Genomic DNA, 23303 nt, shown 5'->3' with positions numbered 1-23303 from the left:
AGTACCACAGTCAGTCCAGCAACACTCAGTAAGAGGATTAGTAACCTCACAAGTTAAATTGCTATTGATAATAGCAACATGACTCAGAGTGCAGCACGGGGAAGGGAATCTCCATTGCACTCTTCCAATGGTTACACACGCCACTAATAAATAGAACCCTCCGTTCAGGAGAAAAGTTATTAGGAGTCATGAACCACGATCACACCACGTACGACTGGTCTAATACTTAGAGTACTTCCGTCATGAGGTTAGCTCCTCCGTGGATAACTTAGCTATGAAGTGTACTTCTTCATACCTACCACCACTACAATAGTGGAAGACAGTGACTGGTAGTAAAACACTACAGACTCCCTCGACACCAATTCTGACTGACCTCCAGGCATTGACCTAAAAATTACCTGACTACGTCAGACTCATTCTGAACAAGTTGTAATCTGCCAGGATACTTGGTTTCCTTCCCTTGACATGTGTCCTTGCGTAAGCATAAACTCACACGCACAACGAAACATCCAATTAGGATTTATGCTAGGATCACTTAAGGGTCCGAGTAAAATACCAGCCTTAGTAAAGTTGAACATTTATTTTGAGGCCTCTACCGCTACAGTACTCTCCAGTTTTCTCCCCAGAAGTCCATAGGTCATCCCTGTAGACTGCCCAAAACTAGTGCCTTACAGCTGCAGACTTAACATATAGTTATCAATTTAGGATAGTACCCTAAGCAACACCCCGCAAATTAGGAAAGCCCTAGATATGACATTAGACAATGCCATGATAGGGTCATTTTGCCAAGACCTTGGACGTATATAGAATACAGTCCCATTAGATGATTAAGGTGGCATAACTATATTTTGTTTTGTTTATGCTTTCATTTTGTTTCATTTTCTTCGGCACGTAGAAAGGGACAGAGCCATAAACAACTTCAGTTAGTGCCACAACGCCGCTCATTTGGGAGGAAATGTAATGATATATTTAATGAGTGTGTGTGCGTTGTTAACATCTGCCTAAGTACCTGCCCAGATCTTCCAGTCTGGACGACCAGACGATGGGTCCGAAATGGCGATCCCAATCCAGACATCCGCTGCCCAGCCGTGGAGCGGACTTCTTCATTTGCAGACACCCTACCCGGGTCGACCACACCAGAGGGGGGACTGCAACAGCGATCACCAATTGGACATCTGCTGCCCAGCCATGGAGCGGAAACCCTACCCGGGTCGACCACCAGATGGAGACCACAACGATGGTCCACAACCAGGACAACCCACGGTCATTTTTATGTTGGTTTGCAACATGCAGGTTAATCGCAAGATTGAACCCAACATGGGGGGACTGTCATGACGTTTGCCTAGCGGTAGGTTTATGACAGTCATAAATACCTCTTCCCCCTTTTTCCTCTCTTTACCCTACTGATGTGACATTTGAAAATCCGACCAATTGAACATATGCGGTGGTACTTAATGAATATGATGTCAGTTCGGTTGTCATCTGAGACATTCTCATCGATGATAGGATGACAAACTCTACAGTGGAAAGTCTACACATCAGAGTAATCAGATTCACATGGAATTGTTGTTCAATTTAAATGTTTGAATATAAAATTATTGGTGAAAAGATTCAATGTAATTTTAGCATCCAAATGAGAGATTTGGATTTTCATAAGGTTAGGGCTCTGCTCAATCAGTGGCCCACCCCTGTGAAGAGACATGGGTTATAAAACTTTTCAGACACACCCTTCTCGCTCCACTATATAAAGCCTTGATGAAAATGTAACCTCCTGTTCCAAGTACGTGAGGTCTGCAGCCTCTGTATTAAAAGGACTAACATGTCAACTACAGAACTAAGCTAACCTCAGCGTGAGCTTTGGTTGCGAATGGTATGAACTTTGAACTATTATTCACTACAGAAGTGATACCTCCTAGCCGTTGAGTTAGCCACAGCAGCTGCAAACGCGGGCTAGGAAAGAACAGACAGAGTATTCTGTCTACCACACAATGACATTACTACAACGTATCCATTTGACCACCAGAGACATTGTTCAAAGGACTCGGTTTGGCAACACGGCCTTCCATCTACCACCAACCTACCGAAGCGCAGCTCAGAGTAAATATTTATTGCATTTTCCTTTTCCAAATGGGCGGTAACTTAGAATGCATAAAATACTGTATTTACGATAGCACAGCTTCTCCCCTTGTCCCTCAGTCTTCCCGCTCTTTCACTCAAACCCAGCCCCTTTTCTTTTGTGTAACCAGCTGTCATATCTGTTCCGCCCGCTAGGGACGTTTTCCTTTATGACGTAATTTGTAATCAAGGTATGATTCATTCTTTGTATATGCAATTCTGTGTGATTATTTAGTAAATAAATAATTAAACTCAATTTTGTATTGCTGATTCAACTTGTTAGCCAGCGTTCGTGAAGATAACCAAGAATTTACAACTTTCAGATGAGACTGAATTAAGGTGACAATTAATATTGACTGCTATTGATTTAAAATATTACTAGGTCTTTAAGAGTTTATTCCGAAGATAACAGCTCTATAAATATTATTTTGTGGTGCCCCAACTCTAGTTAATTACATTTACATGATTAGCTCAATCAGGTAATATTAATTACGGAGAAAGGATTTTATAGAATAGCATGTCATATCACTTAATCTGGCACAAATCAGAACACCTCTTGCCTAGCTACTCCTCTATGATTATTTTATACCCGTCCCTCCACATGCCTACCTCACTTATACTAGACATACATCAATGGACTGGCATTCTGCCATCCCTTCTATGTGCATATACTGTGCAGAAAATCCTAGTGGTACTGTATACATTAACTGTCAAATCTACAGGCGCAGACCTCCCCACCACCACCCCTCAAACCTCTCAATGCAAATGTCTCCTAGAATTACCCATGATTCCTAATGGGACGTGTCCGCCCATCCCTTAATGCAACATGGCGGTGTAGAGCAGGAAACCCAAGGTCTCGGCACAGGAAGCAGAATTGATTTGTTTGTATGCAGTGATAATTGATTTAATTAATTATTAGTGGAGAGATTGCTTTAATTGGTCATCCCTGTGGCACAGACCCTGCTTATCACTGTGTGCCATGCTACTGAGAGAGGGAGGAGACGAAGACGGATAGGTGAGGGGTGATGAGAAGAGAGGGAGGAAAGGAAGACTGATAGGCGAGAGGGGATAAGTAGCTGGGGGATAAGGGAAGAGACTGGAGAGGTAACAGGCAAGGTAGGACAAAGAATAGAGAGAGAGGTGAAATAGAGGGAAAGGAAGGGATGGAGAGAGAGGTGAGATAGCAGACAGGGAAAGGAAAGAGAGAGAGAGGTAAGATAGAGACAGGGAAAGGAAGGGAGAGAGAAAACATGTTGAATCATGCTGCCGCTGTAGAGTGGGGCTGTATGCTTGGAATGTGTGTATGTGAATGTGGGGTTGTGTCTCTAAGTACAGTTGAATTGACCCTTGACCTCTCGTCCTTCCCAGGGGTGAGCGATTCAGTGTCACATACGGCCCAGCCAGATGACCCCTCCCAGACCGCTGACCCACCTGTACTACTGGACCTCCCTGAGAACAGATCTACTGTCCCGTGAGTCACACCCACACAAACACACACACCCACACATACACTTTAGCACTCCATATAATATATCTGCTGACACACATACACTCACCCACTCATATACACTCACCCATTCACATACACTCACCCACTCACATACACTCACCCACTCACATACACTCAGAGGCCAGTTTATTAGGTACTTCACCCCTTTCACGAAAATGGTTCAACCCCTACAGACAGTGAGTCAGGTGGCTGTGGCTTGCTATATAAAGCAGGCAGACGAGCATCATTGAGGCAGTTACTGTTTGATTGAACTATAGAATGGGAAAAACGAGTGACCTAAGCGACTTTGAGCGTGGTATGATCGTCAGTGCCAGGCGCGCCGGTTCCGGTATCTCGGAAACAGATGGCCTCCTAGGCTTTCACACACGACAGACAGTCTCTAGAGTTTACAGAAAATGGTGTGACAAGCTAAAAACATCCAGTCAGCGTCAGTCCTGTTGGCAAAAACAGCTCGTTGATGAGAGGTCAAAGGAGAATGGCAATAATCGTGCAAGCTAACAGACGGGCCACAAGCAGGAAAATAACTACGCAGATCAACAGTTGTGTGCAGAACAACATCTCGGAATGCACAACTCATCTATCCTTGTCACGGATGGGATATTGCAGCAGACGACCACACCGGGTTCAGCTAAGAACAAAAATAAGTAGCTCCAGTGGGCACGCTATCACCAACACTGGACAATTGAGGAGTGGAAAAATATTGCCTGGTCCGACAAATCACGGTTCCTGACGGAAGAGTTAGAATTTGGCGCAAGCAGCATGAGTCCATGCCCCCATCCTGCCTGGTGTCAACTGTACAGGCTGGTGGTGTTGGTGCAGTGGGGAATGTCTTCCTGGCAGACGTTAGGACCCTTAGTACTGTACCAATTGAGTAATGTTTCCATTCCCCGAAAAATTCAGGCTGTTCTGGAAGCAAATGGGGCCTGACCCGGTACTAGATGGGTGTACCTAATAAACTATTCTCCCTCCCTCTGTTTCCAGACTGTTCTGCAGTTCAGCGAGTTTGGACATTGTCACAATGCCGCAGAGAGAGATAACAGTCCTTGTTTCCAAGTGTGCTCGGTATTACATTTGTATGTTTATACCACACCACGTAGCCAGTGTTCACACACCAGACTACACAGCACTCAACAGCAAGTGTCAGAACAGATGCCCTGAGAAAATAATAGATTTTCATACTTGACTGGTAGCAAGTGGATACTTTGTCCTCTTTTTTGTTCTTTTTCCCCACTCCTCTCTGTAGCTTTCCCTTATAATTTCTCGTCCACTCCATCTTGCAGGATGATGTGTGTGTGGACAAGGTGGATTTAGCCTGACAAAGGTCACTAATATAGTCCTCTCTGCGCTCCTCTGTTAATACTCCCTGAATAGAGATCTTTGTTAATAAGGAGCTAGGCGAGTAGCGTCTCACAAAAGCAGCCCTGTTGTGGTAATTGCCTCGTCATTTGCAGCCCGGACACGTCAGGCGCTTAAAGTCAGTCATTAGCACTGGGATAATGCATGTGAGGACCTCGGTCTCCTGCGTCAGGACGATAACATCTCCCTGGATGTTTGGCCTGTTTTTTTTAAGTGACACACACACATACACTCAGTAGATAAACACACAAGCATAGTGTGCATGAGCGCTCTGCACACATAGACACAAACAGAGACACACACACAATGGTTTATGATGGGAAGACACTGATTTAGACTGGTATAGTGACTGGGGATAGAGAAGTGGTTTGGTGTACATTCTGTTTTAGTTTCTTTAATTAATCCCCCCCCTCTCTCTCTCTCTTCCTCTCTTAGGCCAGCACGAGATTCCCCTGACAGGTGCACCAGTCACTTTGATGCAGTGGCCCAGATTCGCGGGGAGGCCTTCTTTTTTAAAGGTACAGAGATGGGCCAGAGGGAGAGAGAACAGTTTGTGGCATTGCCTGCGATCAATATAAAAGTCAGCCAAGCATCTCTCTCAGAGTTCCACACACACCTTCACACTCAACAGACGGACAGATAGACAGACCCTGGAGGGGCCCATGGTCCCATGTTGACTGTAAAACTATATGGTTTGAATTGAGGAGATTCTTAATTAACATATGTTAACCTCAAGAGATCTCCATGGTAATATAAAAAGTTTTATTTGGCCTGTATGTTATGGATGATGTTAATAGCTTGTAGAGCTGCAGATGAAAAAGTATTATACAACGGGTGGGTCTAATCCTGAATGGTGATTGGTTAAAACCGAATTCTAGCCGGTGTCTATTCCACAAGTTACAACCGGCTAAATCTATGATGCTGAAATGCCTATTTACCCCGTCCCATCTAACTGCACAGCCAGGCAATTTATGAACTTGATCTCCAGTATCTCACATTTCTTTTAGACCAGCATTTAGATTTCAACAGCAGAGATTTGTTTAAACATTGCTGTCTGTCTCCGACATTTGCAACATTGTTTCAATATGCAAATTCAATCTCCAGCTGTCCCATAGTAATGAACTTGTCGGGAGTCGGGATGAGACAGAAAGGCAGGCAACTTTTCTCAGCCTTTCGAAATCATGAATCAGCATCATTTTTATGGATATACACAAAGAACTATCAATGGAAAACAGGCCAAACGAAACAAAGTGCAGCTAGTTTGCTGTCTTTCCAGCTTCAGTTTGAAGTGATTGTGTTAGCTTTATTGTTGACTAGCTCCTCTGAACAACTGTGTCCTGACGAGAGAGCACATTTTCTCCGCCAGGTGAAATCGTGCATCATTAGCTCATTGTTATGGATGTATCCAAATAAATGTCACTAGAAAACAGCTTAAACAAAGGCAAATGTAGCTACTTTGCTGTTATTCTGGCTGCAATGTTTGACGTGACTGTAAGTTAGCTGTAGTTGGCTAGCTAGCAAGCAAGGGATAAGAACGTTGTCAGGCAGTATGACAATGAAACATTTAGAACAACGACTGGGTCACGTCCAGAGATACAGAACAAAAAGACTGAACGACTGGGTCGCGTCTCTGGCAACCGAACCTATACAATGAATGACCAGCTGGCTTGGGTAGCAACCCTAGAATTGTGTCAGGACTATATCTTGTGGAAGGATGAAAGTATGAATACATTTATCAAAATAAAAAAAATTATGAAAATATGTCAATCACTATTTGAATATGTTGGCAACACGTTGTATAAAAGTGATAATGACATTGAAACCGGTGTTTGGAGGATATATCGGCACAGTTTGCCGGCCCTCAACTTTTTCTTGGGCCTAACAACACCCGTGCCAATAGATCCTCCAAACACCGGCTCCTCTGGCATTATCACTTAAATAATACAGAGGCTGTGACCCAACTCAGACAAACTTAGACTAAATTTGTCCAACACAGATACTGGAAGCCAGGCTAATCTGCCTCTCTGTGTTCGCTTGGTTGGTTCAGCCAGTTGAGTGCCTAACCGGGTAAAATCTCCTCTGCGGCACCCACACATGTTTGTCCTGTGGACCATTTGAATATGGACAACAGCGTAAACATTGACACACGGGATGTATACAAACACACACTTTTCACTAGCGTACACACATACAGTACACTCCCACACATACACAAGTTGTGTACACACATTCACACAAACACTTACACAAACGCTTAATCAGGCCGCGGGGCCAGACGGATTACCAGGACGTGTACTTAGAGCATGAGCGGACCAAGTGGCAAGTGTCTTCACTGACATTTTCAACCTCTCCCTGACTAGTCTGTAATACCTACGTTTCAAGCAGACCACCATAGTCCCTGTGCCCAAAAAAGCGAAGGTAACCTGCCTAAATATACTGCCGCCCCGTAGCACTCATTTCGGTAGCCATGAAGTGCTTTGAAAGGCTGGTCATGGCTCACATCAACACCATCCTCCCAGAAACGCTAGACCCACACCAATTCACAAACTGCCGCAACAGATCCACAGATGACGCAATCTCAATCATCTTCCACACTGACCTTTCCCACCTGGACAAAAGGAACACCTATGTGAGAATGCTGTTCATTGACTACAGCTCAGTGTTCAGCACCATAATGCCCACAAAGCTCATCACTAAGATAAGGACCCTGGAACTAAACATCTCCCTCTGCATCTGGATCCTGGACTTCCTGACTGGCCGCCCCCAGGTGGTGAGGGTAGGCAACAACACATCTGCCACGCTGATCCTCAACACGGGGGCCCCTCAGGGGTGTGTACTTAGTCCCCTCCTGTACTCACTGTTCACCCATGACTACATGGCCAAGCATGACTCCAACACCACCATTAAGTTTGCTGACGACACAACGGTGGTTGGCCTGATCACCGACAACCGATGAGATAGCCTATAGGGAGGAGGTCAGAGACCTGGCAGTGTGGTGCCAGGACAACAAGCTCTCCCTCAACGTGAGCAAGAAAAAATAGCTAATTGTGCTACAGGAAAAGGAGGGCCGAACCCCCCCCCCCCCCCCCCCGTAGTGTAGTGGGTTGAGAGTTTCAAGGTCCTTGGTGTCTACATCGCCAACAAATTATCATGGGCCAAACACACCAAGACAGTTAAGAAGAGGGCACGACATCGCCTTTTCCCCCCAGGAGACTGAAAATATATGGCATGGGTCCCCAGATCCTCAAAACGTTTTACAGCTACTCCATCGAGAACATCCTGACTGGTTGCATCACGCTACTACCCCCTGTATAGCCTCGTTATTGTTATTTTATTATGTTACTTTTTTTTTTTTTAAATTTTACTTTTAGTTTATTTAGTAAATATTTTCTTAACTCTATTTTCTTAAAACGGCATTGTTGGTTAAGGGCTTGTTAGTAAGCATTTCACGGGCATTTCACCTGTTGTATTCGGCGCATGTGACAAATAAGATTTGATTTGAATAACTTTGTACCCGTCCTCCTTTACCTATTTACCTACATTTATTTTCTTCCTACTTTCTCTCTCTTCCTCCTCATAGGGAAGTATTTCTGGCGTCTGACGCGGGAGAAGCACCTGGTGTCTCTGCGTCCGGCTCAGATCCACAGGTTCTGGAGAGGCCTGCCTACCAATCTGGACAGTGTGGACGCTGTCTACGAGAGACCTGGGGACCACAAGATAGTCTTCTTCAAAGGTACCCGACCCAGAAACCCAACCATGGTTGTGGTGGTGGCAAGGAGTTCAACCATATACCAACTATGTTACATCAACTATGAAAGGGAGTGTTGTGATGTAATTTAAAGGTTTTTGATTTGTCGAGGAGACTGTTATGACTATTATTTTGAAGTGTCAAGGCTGTTCAAATAAATGTGAAGGTGTTCTGAGAAAGATATGAAAAGAGGTCCATCAAGTGATGTGTCATTATGGGCTTTGAACTTTGTTAACGGTTTTATGGATGATAGAGGGCTTAAAATGCAATCAACCTTACAAAAGAACAAAAACAAGGACATCTCTCTTACACCTCTTGGTAAAAATATTTCTTTCTCTGTCTGTATTTCAAGGTCAATTTAATATTTTCATCACAAAACACATGTATTTTTATTTTATTTCGAGCCTACGGCACCTGGTATTTCCAGGCGGTCTCCCGACCCAGTACTGACCAGGTCCGACCCTAAACAGGTGTGTTCAGGGTGGTATGGCCACAAGCGTATTTTTCTTTCTCCCTGAATTTGGTCCCTTGGCTCATCTCTGTAACTCTTCAATGGGCTCGGGAGAGGCCAAGGTGTTTTCTGAAACATGACTCCCCTGGCCACCTATTTCTTATCACATTGCTCTCCAACCCGGATGTCAGCCGCACCAATGTGTCAGAGGAAACACCTTTCGACTGATGACCGGAATCAGTGTACAGACGCCCGGCCCAGTCACAACATAATCCAGCCTCTCCAACAGAATCCAGGTAGAATCAGGAATTCCCCAGGGCAGCTATCTAGGCCACTTACTTTTTTCAATCTTTGAGTAAAGCCAGTGTGTCTATGTATGCAGATGACTCAACATTTTACACGTCAGCTACTACAGCAACTGAAATGACTGCAACACTTAACAAAGAGCTGCAGTTAGTTTCAGAATGGGTGTCAAGGCATAATTAGTCCTACATATTTCATTTGGAAATGTATTTGGAACAAATCATTCACTAAACCATAAACCTCAATTAAATCTTGTAATAAATAATGTGGAAATTGAGCAAGTTGAGGTGACTAAACTGCTTGAGTAACCCTGGATTGTAAACCGTCATGGTCAAAACATATTGATACAACAGTAGCTAAACGGGAGAGAAGTCTGTCCATAATAAAGCCCTGCTGTACCTTCTTAACAGCACTATCAACAAGGTAGGTCCTACAGGCCCTAGTTTTGTCACACCTGGACTACTGTTCGCTCGTGTGGTCAGGTGCTACAAAGAGGGACTCTTGCAATTGGCTCAGTACAGGGCAGCACGGCTGGCCCTTAAATGTACACCGAGAGCTAACATTAATAATATGCATATAAATCTCTCCTGGCTCAAAGTGGAGGAGAGATTGACTTCATCAATACTTGTATTTGTGAGAGGTGTTGACATGTTGAAAACACAGAGTTGTCTGTTTAAACGACTAGCACACAGCTCAGACACGCAGGCGCAGACTATGGGAGGCGCACAGTACTACATAAAGCCATGACTCCATGGAACTCTATTCTACATCAGGTAACTGATAAAAGCAGTAGAATCAGATTTTAAAAACAGATACAAATACACCTTATGGAACAGCGGGGCCTGTGAAGCAACACTAACATAGGCACAGAGACATGCATACACACACATGATAACCGACAGCACTATACACACGTACACATGGATTTTATGCAGTAGTGGAGTAGGGGCCTGAGAGCACACACTTAGTGTGTTATGAAATCTTTTATGAATCCATTGTAATGTTTTTAAAATTGTGTAACAGCCTTAATTTTGTCAGACCCCAGGAAGAGTCAGCAGTTAATGGGGATCCATAATAAATACAAATAAATACAAGGAGTTTCTAGAGCACGATGAGCCAAGGAAAGCACCACCGTCAAACCCTCCCTTATGCCGGATGGCCAATTGTGCGCCGTTCTATGGGGCTCCCTATCACGTCCGATCTGCGCCACCCAGGACCCTCAAAACACATTTAATCACTTTCATTTGGTTGAGTTATCAAATGAGTTGTTTTTTTCTTCGGTTTGATGCTATTTTCACAAGTATGTGGTGAATGCCCCCTATCTTACATTCAGAACCTTTGATTGGGCATTCATTGGGGTTTCACACATCTTTCACCCCTGAGTCATTCATGCAAGTGTTTTCTGTTAAATACCATGAGAACATTTTGTTTAGTCACCAATACATAAGATAATGTTAAGCTCACCATTTAGTAATTTTAACTACCATTAAATCCAATAGCTAAAAATAAAAGATACACATTTCAAAACTGAATAGTAGATTTCCATATAGAATTTGGCTATAACTTGACATACACTATTTAAAAAAAAAAAATTGTATCCAATGGCAGGCTGTGAACATGTGGAGAAATGTCAGGCCCTGTGATAGACTATAGCGCCCTGTCCAGATGGTGTACTTGTACATCAAACAGCCCAACAGAAACAGGAGACAGACTTCTGCTCCAATGAGTGTCGGCTCGCACAAGCCAAGGCTACTTTCATTATTCTTATGCAATACATACGTAGGAAAAACCATGACAAATAGGGGTATTGTAAAGCAGTTGGCTATTTTAAAAACATAGCACAGTGTTGTAGGCCATTTCTTCCCCATGCAACATTGTCAAGATCACCTTTTCTATGTGACTTGTCAACTGATACATAATCGCCTGTCTCTCTGCTTGAAATTCATCAGCTTACAGTGCAACAATGAAATTCAGATGAGTGGAATACTGTATATGCAAATCAAATATTAATTGTATTAGTCACATGCATACAACAGGTGTACACCTTACAGTGAAATGCTTACTTACGAGCCCCTAACCAACAATGCAGTTTAAAAAAATAAGGATAATAATAAGAAACAAAAATAACAAGTAATTAAAGAGCAGCAGTAAAATAACAATAGCGAGACTATATACAGGGAGGTACCGGTACAGAGTCAATGTGCGGGGGCACCGGTTAGTTGAGATAATATGTACATATAGGTAGAGTTATTAAAGTGACTATGCATAGATAATAACAACAGAGAGTAGCAGCGGTGTAAAAGAGGGAATGAGGGGCAATGCAAATAGTCTGGGTAGCCATTTGATTAGATGTTCAGGAGTCTTGGGGGTAGAAGCTGTTTAGAAGCCTCTTGGACCTAGACATGGCGCTCCGGTACAGCTTGCCATGTGGTAGCAGAGAGAACAGTCTATGACTAGTGAGACTGGAGTCGTTGACCATTTTTAGGGCCTTCTACAACCCAGGTAAATCAGTGCATTGTATAATACACTATAATTCCAAATGGTAGCACATGGTGGCTATTTCCACTTTGTCCTACTGAAGCACCCTGGCTGATGGAGAATGGTTTTACCTTCCAACACAAATTCATGTCAAATTGATACATTTATGAGGTGAAAATATATAATTTTACAGTGTTCAGCAGAATCAAACTATATACGTTAACTAGGCAATACATCCTTGTGGTTCAGTAGTTATCAGTTTTGAGCAGTTTAATTACTGTAAGTGATAGTTTATTGTATTGTTAACAAATTACAAGAATATCATATCAAAAGTAAGGTAAATATAGCATTTTGAAAAGCAGATACATGTACTTAGAAAGAGTGATTTGGTGCAGTGAACAAGTGGTGCAGTGAACAAGTGACTTTGCGAATGTATTTATTGTATTCAGTCTATTGAAAATGTGCTTCGAGTTTTGAAACATGAGCCATTTTGATGACCTGTTTAGATTTTTGTGATTAGAGTTGTGAAAATGTATCACGTACTTCTGAAAATTGCACCAAAGTGATTGAAATCAAATGTAAACAACTTGTCCAGTTAACTCTCGTTGATTGACGTTCCTTTGTCCCGCCTCCTCAGGACTAAAGTATTGGATATTCAAGGACAACAACGTGGAGGAGGGTTATCCTCGGCCAATCAGTGACTTTGGCCTGCCCATGGAGGGCGTGGATGCAGCCTTCGTGTGGCTCCACAACGACAAGACCTACTTCTTTAAGGACAACCACTACTGGCGCTATGATGACCATCTACGGCGTATGGACCTGGGCTACCCCAAAGACAGCACACTGTGGAAGGGGGTCCCGCCCCAACTAGACGACGCCATGCGATGGTCGGATGGTGAGTATTAGACAAATGCAGACACACACACAGTTCCTCTGCGTCCACATCACCGAGGACTTGACATGAACTAACAACACCACCACTCTTGTCAAGAGGGCGCAACAGCGTCTCTACTTCCTAAGGCGGATGAAGAAATTCGGTCCTGGGTCCTCTCCAAATACTACCGCTGCACCATCGAGACTGGTTGCATTGCGGCCTGGCACGGGAATTGCTCCGTCCACGACCGCAAGGCACTCCAGCGGGTGGTGAAGACGGCCCAGTACATCACTGGGAACATGCTCCCGCCATCGGAACAGTGAGGAAAGGACTTCGCATCATCAAGGACCCACACACCCCAGTCATGAGCTGTTCACTCCCTTACCGTCGGGCAGACACTTGAACTGGACTGACCACCTGCACTGATTCTCCGCATCTTAGCACACATACACTCACTCATGCAGACAGACATATACACTGGCCAGTTTATTAGGTACACCCATCTAGGACTGGGTCGGACCCCCCTTTACCTCCAAAACAGCTTGAATTCTTTGAGGCATTCTACTGAAATTTTCCACAAGGATGTTGGTCCATGCTGAAGCGATGGTATCACTCAGTTTCTGCAGATTGGACGGCGGTGCATTCATGCTGTGAACAGCCTGTTCTCTCATCCCAAAAATGCTCTATTGGGTTGATGTCTGAGGACTGCACGGGCCACACAAGTAAGCTGAGCTCGCTGTCATGTTCTAGGCAATATTTTTCCACTCCTCAATTGTACATTGTTGGTGATTGCATGCCCACTGAAGCCGCTTATTCTTGTTTTTAGCTGATGAGAGTGGAAACCAGTGTGATCGTCTTCTACAATAGCCCATCCATGACAAGGATCAACGAGTTGTGTGTTCAGAGATGCCGTTCTGCACACCACTGTTGTATTGCACTGTTTATTTGTCTGTTTGTGTCTCACCTTTTCACTTACACGATTCTTGCCATTCTCCTTTAACCTCTCTCATCAACGAGCTGTTTTCAGGCAACAGGACTTCAACTGAATGGATGTTTTTTGTTTCTCACACCATTCTTGGTAAACTGTCGTGCGTAAAAATCCCAGGAGGGCAGACGTTTCTGAGATACTGGCTCCGGCGCGCCTGGCACTGACGATCATACCACGCTCAAAGACGTTTAGGTCATTCGCTTTGCCCATTCTAACGTTCAATCGAACAGTAACTGAATGCCTCTGCCTGTCTGCCTGCTTTATATAGCAAGCCGTGGCCACGTGAATCACTGTCTGCAAGAGCGATCCATTTTCGTGAACAGGGTGCCTAATAAATTGTACCTAATAAATTGGTCACTGATTTTACATTCATGCTACACTCGTCACAGCTGCTTCTACCAGACTTATTAAAGTGCTCAGTTTTTACACTGCCCCCCATCCCCCCCTTCCCCAATACATGTGTAAATATTGGACTATACATTGTGCCTTCCTGTACTATACTTATGATAAAACAATTATTTTATTCTACTACTTTTCTATTCTTATCTTTTATTATTTATTATTGTCGACAAGGAACCTGCAAGTAAGCATTTCATTGGATGATGTATACCGTACAAATCCCGTATGACTAATAAAACTGCTGAGGGGAGGACGGGCTCATAATAATGGCCGGAACGGAGCAAATAGAATGGCATCAAACACATGGAAACCATGGAAACCATGCGTTTGATCTATTTGATACCATTCCATTAATTCCACTCCAATCTTTACCACGAGCCCGTCCTCCCCAACAAAGGTGCCACCAACCTCTTGTGACACACACACACACACACCAACAAGCTAAACATTCACATACTGTATACTCTCACATACACACTCCATATACACACTACACTCACTTCTAAACACTCACACAATACAAGCTATATACTTACACATACAGTACTGCACTAAAACAAAAATAGCAAGCGTTTGTCAAAAAGAATGCAAAAAGAATGGAGTACCTCACTGTGTTTTATTCATGCTTGCCCTTAGGGTGCTGACAGAAGGTTTAGTTCCATATCCACTATATTAGCCCACACTGGATACTTTTTCTCTCCACTCCCTCCTGCTTATAATATAATAATAATAAATGCTATTTAGCAGACACTTTTATCCAGAGCGACTTACAGTCATGTGTGCATACATTTTATGTATGGGTGGATTTGAACCTATTATCCCGGCATTGCAAACGCCATGCTCTACCAACTGAGCTACAAAAGACCAGGGCCCGTAGGGCTCTGCTCTGGTCAGAAGTAATGCATAATAGGGTGTCATTTGGGACAACCATAGTGTTTGGGTGAATGGGGCTGGCTGGTCCAGGAAGGAGAGCGAAAATAGCTGAGCTGAGTCTGTGTTTTCATTGTTGGGTCGTCATGGCAGCGGGCGCCTGCAGCTGGGATATGTTTGTGTGTGTGTGTGTGTGTGTGTGTGTGTGTGTGTGTGTGTGTGTGTGTGCGTGTGCGTGTGTGTGCGCGTGTGTGTGCGTGCGTGCGTGCAAGAGAGCAGGATGGTGCTAGGGCATCATGTCTCGGCTCATGCACAGCATTCTCAGCAGTGAGCTTATTCATGCCTATCTCAGAGTCAGACCCTTAATCATGGAGGGCCAGTCTACCTGCAATTAAAGTACACTCACCGCCTTAAACATTGGGAAATATTTACATAAATCATATCACACCAAAGCACACATGCATTATACTCACCTCTCCATCTGTTTCATACAAACTCAAGCCCACACACACACAAACAAACAATCAAGCCTTCACTGTAGCTTCGTAGTACACACGCATATCAAATAGCTTATCAAAATTCTTCAGTAAAGGCATTACACACACACAAACATGGCACGATCCCAGTCTTCACATGAACGCTACCCTCATTCAGGGTCTGGACTCTTTACCACTTCCAGCTCCAAGGTCCTGCTCAGAGCTGATTAATGTGTGTGTGTAAGCACAAGCCAAATATAAAAGCAAGAGTCCCCACACAGCCTAAGCTACCAGAGTGGAAGCACACACTCATACACACACACATACCTGTGGGCCTGGGAACTGGAAGCAGGTCAGAGAGCTCTCTCTCCAGGCCTATTCCATCACCTCAGGAAGAGAGAGAGCTGTGGCGACAGGGATGGAGAGAGAGGGAGAGATAGTGCTAGGGAGGATGAGAGCTAGGGAGGGAGAGAGAGTGAGGGAGAGAAAGCGGCTGGGAAGGAGGAGACAGATAGACAGGAAGGGATGGCGAGAGGGGGAAAGACAGAGATAAGGGAGGGAAAAAATGACATGCGAGAGAGGGAGAGTTTATTTTGTGTAAAAAACGAACTGGTGGATAGAGAGAGCAGCCTGATAGGAAAACAGTGTGACAGAATCAAGCGACATTGATGTATTACCATAGCAATAGCAATCATCATCACAGTCCCCTTGTAATCCTCATGCAGCCTCTGTCTTCTTCCTCTCCTTCAGATTCCTCATACTTCTTCAAGGGGAAGGAGTACTGGCGCGTGGTTGGCAGTGATATGGAGGTGGAGGCTGGGTACCCACGGCCCATAGGAAAGGATTGGCTGGTGTGCACAGAGATGCAGTCGGACTCCCCAGCCACAGAGGCCAATAACACAGCTAACACGCGGCTACATGGGCAGCACCACACCGACCATGCCGAAAATGGCTACGAGGTATGCTCCTGCACTTCTGACTCTGCTTTACCCCTGGGAGCCCGGCCCTCGCCCTCCCCCCTCTGGCTGCTCACCCCTCTCTTGACTCTCTCAGTGGTACAATCCTGCGTCCCTCTATGATGTAAGTAGAGGTGAGCAGCCTCACTCTATGACATGAAGTACAGCAGCCAATCTGATGAGAGTGGGGAAGTGGCTTAAGGGGTACTGTCAGACCAGCCCCACCGTCCGACAAAACGATGACTGGAGGAATTAGCTGTTATTGTTATTATTATCTTAATTGGGATCCTCGGTGTTTATTTGTTTTTTTGTGTTTTTGTTATTTATTATATTCAATGGATCAACTTGCTTTTAAACTATTTATGTTAAAATTATGATATTGGATTGAATTAGAAATGTGATAACATGACAAATGGAAATAGCTTGTCAATTTGATTATAGTTATGATAAGTTCACAGCAAATTAGTTCCTCTGTGACTAAGCAGTCTAGCAAGAGAGTGGTACTCTGGGATGCCGCACGCCCTGTCCCCTTGTTCCTGCAATCACTATAAGTGCTTTAAGAACCCTCGCACATACATAGACCACTCCATGTGCGGTTTCTATGGACTGAGCTAGCTGGGAAATAATGTTCCGTCTCTGCTCACTCGCTCAAATGGTAATGTCTGGCCGGATGGACACTACGCTCTCATTGGACAGCTTGCTCTCTCACTGAGTTTTTAATGTCAAGACTATCTGGATGGAATGGACACTACTTCCTGTAATGACACTGACTGTCCTTCCTTGACTGCACTCACGTGCCCTTTTGTGACCTTTGCACCTGTATCTTTCTTTTTTTTCTCAGCTCAGTAACAGTAGCACCTCTTGCCGTTATCAGAGAGGGTAACCTGTTAGTATTAATTATTAGGACGTATTTTTGTAATAAACACAGAGGGATTGTGGTTGAGCCCTACTCGGGGATGTGCATGATGTGGTTTTCATAATGCCTTGGTCTTGTCTGGTCTGGTCAGTGGTCTGGTCAGTGGTCACCACAGCGATCAGCGGTCAATATTAACCAACAGTCACCCAGGGACACCGTTCTCCTTCTCCAGTGGACATCTCTCCTAACATGAACTTTCTCTAAGGATAGGGGGGATGCCTGGGTACAGGGCAGTGACAGGACATGAATATTCACCAGAGACCTGCCTGCTTAGAGGAGTGCACCCACTCACTACACAACTGGATTTATTAATATTACTACGATATATTTACTTACAGTCTATATATATATATATATATATATATATATATATATATATATATATATATATATATTGAATATAAATTGAACTTTTCAGCTCAAATATATCTGTATATATTTGTATATATTTGAAAATATATACAATATATATATATATATATATATACAGATATATTTGAGCTGAAAATTTCAATGGCAGTTGCCCAAAAACAACATGTACATTTTAAGCCATCTTTTCTAAGATGAAATATTTTTGTAGGAAAATAAAGAGGTGGTAACAGAGAGAGTGTGTGCTGGGTTGTGTAATGATTTTGTGTCACAGGGAGCCCAGGTGGAACAGGGAGAGGAGGACACGCAACAGCTGCAGTCACAGGCTGGCAGCTACTTTCTGCTTTGAGTTGTTGGGAGCCATGTTTCCCATGTACAGGCAGGTTATTGTTTCCTCACTCCAAAACCATGATAATCAAGATGTGCTCTCCTGGTAATAAGACATCTTCTTCTACATGCATTCCTTGTTTCAGATCTGTTTATTCAGGATTATGTGTATACATAATATATTATGCGTATGTATGTTTTGTCATAGGAATCAGTGACTTTTGAGAGGAAGACTGAACAATGTTGACTTAGTAAATAGAGACTCAAGGAAAAAGAAATGTGAGGCAGACACTCAGGAAGCAGACACGCACACAAACAATGCATGCCGTGAGTATTTTTCAGCATTAAAACCTGTTAGATGTAAAGTCCCCTGTTTTGGGGACCTGCGTGGTTCTGGTACCGGTTCCAACCAACATTTCTGCTTATAAATCGTTATGTGGACATCGTACTTTAGATTGAAAAGGCTTGCATTGAGCGGTAGCCTTAATTCTCAGGGACACGGGAGTATGTATCTTCTGCCTGTGTGACGCAAGATGTAAAATCTGACACCAATGTCCTTCCTACCATTTAATTCGCTCTTCCAACTGTCCATCAACTCCTGGCTGAACCCTATGTTACAGCCACTAACAGATATGCCTGGAATCCTTACATCATAACGCAAAGGGAGAAAGTGGTTTCGTCACTGTAGCACATTCAGAGATCGATTTACAACCAGTAATCTAAAATAATTCATAGATTTTAAACAAAAAAAAACACTTTCTGTTTGTCATAGACTGACAATATTAATATGAGATGAAAGGCAAGTTCCTAGCCAAGCTTGAGTTCTGTGAGACATTCACAGCGATGGAGGCAGACGTTTTAATCAAGAGAGACATTTAGAAAATATGCAAATTTTCTCAAACACTAAATATATAACCTAAACAAAAATATAAACGCAACATGCATGAATTTACCATTTCAAAGATTTTACTTAGCTACAGTTCTTACAAGAAAATCAGTCTATTAAAATAAATTCAATAGGCTCTAATCTACGGATTTCACATGACTGGGAATACCGATATGTATCTGTTGGTCACAGATACGTTCTAAACAAAAGTATCAGAAAACCCATCAGTATCTGGTGTGACCACCATTTGCCTCGTGTAGCATGGCACATCTTATTCGTATAGAGCTGATCAGGCTGTTGATTGTGGTCTGTGGAATGTTGTCCCACTCCTCTTCAATGGCTGTGCGAAGTTGCTGGATATTGGCAGGAACTGGAACACGCTGTCATACACGTCGATCCAGACCATCCCAAAAATGCTCAATGGGTGACATGTCTGGTGAGTAAGCAGGCCATGGAAGAACTGGGACATTTTTATCTTCCAGGAATTGTGTATAGATCCTTGCGACATGAGGATGGCATTATCATGCTGAAACAAGGTGATGGTGACAGATGAATGGATAACAATAGAGTCCCTGTCACGCCCTGGTCTAAGTATTTTGTGTTTATCTTTATGTATTGGGTCAGGCCAGGGTGTGGCATGGAGTTTTTGTATTGTGGTGTGTTTTGTCTGGGGGTTTTGGTGTGTATGTTAGTGGGATTGTAGCTTAGTAGGGTGTTCTAGGAAAGTCTATGGCTGTCTGGAGTGGTTCTCAATCAGAGGCAGGTGGTTATCGTTGTCTCTGATTGGGAACCATATTTAGGCAGCCATATTCTTTGGTTGTATTGTGGGTGATTGTCCTTAGTGTCTTGATGTCCTTATTCTGTGTTAGTTTGCACCAGTTTAGGCTGTTTCGGTTTTCATTACGTTTATTGTTTTTGTTGAGTTTGTGTTTTGATTCGTGTTACGTTGTTTTATTAAGCATGGATCGAAATCTACACGCTGCAGTTTGGTCCGACTCTCCTTCACCATTAAAAAACCGTTACAGAATCACCCACTACCAACGGACCAAGCAGCGTGTCAACAGGCAGGAGCAGCCCAAAGAGGAGAAGCGCTATAAGGATTTCTGGACATGGGAGGAAATCCTAAACGGAGAAGGACCCTGGGCTCAGGCTGGAGAATATCGCCGCCCCAAGGAAGAACTGGAGGCGGCGAAAGCTGAGAGGCGCAGATATGACGAGGCAGCACGCCGAAGCGGACGGAAGCCTGAGAATCAGCCCCAAAAATTTCTTGGGAGGGGGCTCAGGGAGAGTGTGGCAGAGTCAGGAGTCAGACCTGAGCCAACTCTCCCTGTTTATCGTGAGGAGCCTAGGAGGAGACCAGAACCAGAGCCGTGTTGGAGGTGAGCGAAACAGAGACTGTGAAGGAGTTAATGGGGAAATTGGAGGAGAGAGAAATGAGGGAGTTGGTGCTTTTTGCATGGAATTCGACCGACGGAACGTGTCGGGGATTTGATGGCACCTGGGTTAGCGCTCCATACTCGTCCTGAGGTGCGTGTTAGTCGGCTGGTGAAGTTGGTGCCAGCCTCACGCACTAGGCCTCCTGTGCACATCCCTAGCCTTGCACGTCCTGTGCCAACACTGCTCTCAAGATCTCCAGTACGCCTTCACGGTCTAGCCCATCCTGTGCCACCTCCACACTCTAGTCCTCCGGTAGCAGCTCCCCGCACCAGGCTTCCTGTGCGTGTCCTCGATCCAGTACCAACAGTTCCAGCACCACGCACCAGGCCTTCAGTGCGCCTCGCCTGTTTAGCGCAGCCAGAGCCTGTCTCCTCTCCTGCGCTGCCGGAGTCTCCCGCCTGTTTAGCGCAGCCAGAGCCTGTCTCCTCTCCTGCGCTGCCGGAGCCTCCCGCCTGTTTAGCGCAGCCAGAGCCTGTCTCCTCTCCTGCGCTGCCGGAGTCTCCCGCCTGTTTAGCGCTGTCGGAGCCTTTCTCTTCTCCTGCGCTGCCGGAGTCTCCAGTCTGCCCAGTGCCGCCAGTGCTCCCAGTCTGCCCAGCGCCGCCAGTCTGCCCAGCGCCGCCAGTCTGCACAGCGCCGCCAGTCTGCCCAGCGCCGCCAGTCTGCCCAGCGCCGCCAGTCTGCCAGGATCCGCCAGGATCCGCCAGTAGCACCAGTCAGCCAGACTCTTCCAGATCTGCCAGACTCTTCCAGATCTGCCAGACTCTTCCAGATCCAGACTCTTCCAGATCTGCCAGACTCTTCCAGATCTGCCAGACTCTTCCAGATCTGCCAGACTCTTCCAGATCTGCCAGACTCTTCCAGATCTGCCAGTCAACCAGGTTCTTCCAGATCTGCCAGTCAACCAGGTTCTTCCAGATCTGCCAGTCAACCAGGTTCTTCCAGATCTGCCAGTCAACCAGGTTCTTCCAGATCTGCCAGTCAACCAGGTTCTTCCAGATCTGCCAGTCAACCATACTCTTCCAGATCTGCCAGTTCGGCCAGTCGGCCAGGATCGGCCAGTCGGCCAGGATCGGCCAGTCGGCCAGGATCTGCTGAGACCACCAGCCAGCCAGGATCTGGTAGATCTATCTACCTGCCTGAGCTTTCTCTCACTCCTGAGCTTCCTCTCACTCCCGAGCTTCCTCTCACTCCCGAGCTTCCTCTCACTCCCGAGCTTCCTCTCACTCCCGAGCTTCCTCTCACTCCCGAGCTTCCCCTCAGTCCCGAGCTGCCTCAGTCCCGAGCTGTCCTTCAGTCCCGATCTGCTCCTCAGTCCAGTGGGGTTCTGGGTGAGGACTACTAGGCCATGGTCGGCGGCGAGGGTGGACTATCCAGGGACGCAAGGAGGAGGGACTAAGATATTAACTGAGTGGGGTCCACGTCCCGCGCCGGAACCGCCACCATGGACAGACGCCCACCCGGACCCTCCCTATTGTGTTGAGGTGCGTTCGGGAGTCCGCACCTTAGGGGGGGGGGGGGTTCTGTCACGCCCTGGTCTAAGTATTTTGTGTTTATCTTTATGTATTGGGTCAGGCCAGGGTGTGGCATGGAGTTTTTGTATTGTGGTGTGTTTTGTCTGGGGGTTTTGGTGTGTATGTTAGTGGGATTGTAGCTTAGTAGGGTGTTCTAGGAAAGTCTATGGCTGTCTGGAGTGGTTCTCAATCAGAGGCAGGTGGTTATCGTTGTCTCTGATTGGGAACCATATTTAGGCAGCCATATTCTTTGGTTGTATTGTGGGTGATTGTCCTTATTCTGTGTTAGTTTGCACCAGTTTAGGCTGTTTCGGTTTTCATTACGTTTATTGTTTTGTTGAGTTTGTTTTGATTCGTGTTACGTTGTTTTATTAAACATGGATCGAAATCTACACGCTGCAGTTTGGTCCGACTCTCCTTCACCATTAGAAAACCGTTACAGTCCCACAGTGGAGGTGTCATAATACCCATAACCTAGCGGTCAAACAGGGAAATGGTTCCAATTGTTCTTCCACTATTTTAGAAACACTTAAATTAAGGGCTGTGTTTGATCTAGGCTTGTACAATGTACAAATATGTATTTTACATTTATAAGGAAGGTAAAATCTTATAGTTAGTTGTTTTATAAATTGAATATACAATTTATAAATATAATATAGAAGAAATGCCTGATTCATACAGGTTTGTTGAATAGGAAATACATCATATACAATATTCATATTCTCATGTTTGTATCATATTTGTACTGTGTACTTGAGCTTGTGTCCTCAAAACTGACCACACCTCAGCAATTTATAACTATTTCTACCGGAAAGGTGAGATTTGTTCATTTCTTGGATTATGTATTACTATTTATTGTTTATGGCCCTCTCATGATAAAGAATTACTTTTGGGGATTACGTAATTACATTTTCGATGACATTAAGTTACGTTTAAGAGGTTAAGAAATGAGCAGTCAGAGAAAAGCAGCAGTGGGTGTGGTGTGTGTTTAGTGCACTCCAGGGTCTGGATTTATGCTGTTTTGTAGTTAAATTTAGTTTTTTTTAAAGCCACTTAATCCATTTATGCTTAGAGCAGAATTTTTTTTCCCTCCATGCCAAACTGGTGCTAATGAGTGCCCACAGGCCCAGGTAGAGAGATGGGCACGCTGCATTGGGTCTGACTCATTTCATGGGGAACATGAGCAGCACAATGCCACTTCAAAATAAAGGATCCACAGAGGAGGAAGGAATAGGGCTGTTGCGGTGACCATATTACCAGCAGTCATGAGTCATGACCGCGGTAAAGTTCCATGTGACCATTGAGTCACTGTAATCTCCTTTTATTCACTCTG

The 23303-nt window shown here is 44.7% G+C and overlaps 1 protein-coding gene across 1 annotated transcript in view; it reads left to right on the top strand.

Moving 5' to 3' along the window:
* Nucleotides 1-17811, top strand: part of mmp17a (matrix metallopeptidase 17a) — a 101033-nt gene extending 83222 nt beyond the window's left edge. The window contains exons 6-10 of the mRNA XM_029651158.2: nucleotides 3484-3586; nucleotides 5417-5499; nucleotides 8562-8714; nucleotides 12599-12856; nucleotides 16319-17811. Of these exons, the coding sequence (XP_029507018.1) occupies nucleotides 3484-3586; nucleotides 5417-5499; nucleotides 8562-8714; nucleotides 12599-12856; nucleotides 16319-16647 (926 nt within the window). The 3' untranslated portion in view covers nucleotides 16648-17811. The remainder of the gene's footprint in view (nucleotides 1-3483; nucleotides 3587-5416; nucleotides 5500-8561; nucleotides 8715-12598; nucleotides 12857-16318) is intronic.
* The last annotated feature ends 5492 nt before the right edge of the window (nucleotides 17812-23303 follow it).

The sequence above is a fragment of the Oncorhynchus nerka genome, linkage group LG4, assembly GCF_034236695.1.
Source record: "Oncorhynchus nerka isolate Pitt River linkage group LG4, Oner_Uvic_2.0, whole genome shotgun sequence".
Lineage (NCBI taxonomy): Eukaryota > Metazoa > Chordata > Actinopteri > Salmoniformes > Salmonidae > Oncorhynchus > Oncorhynchus nerka.
This window is presented reverse-complemented; position numbering and strand designations above follow the sequence as displayed.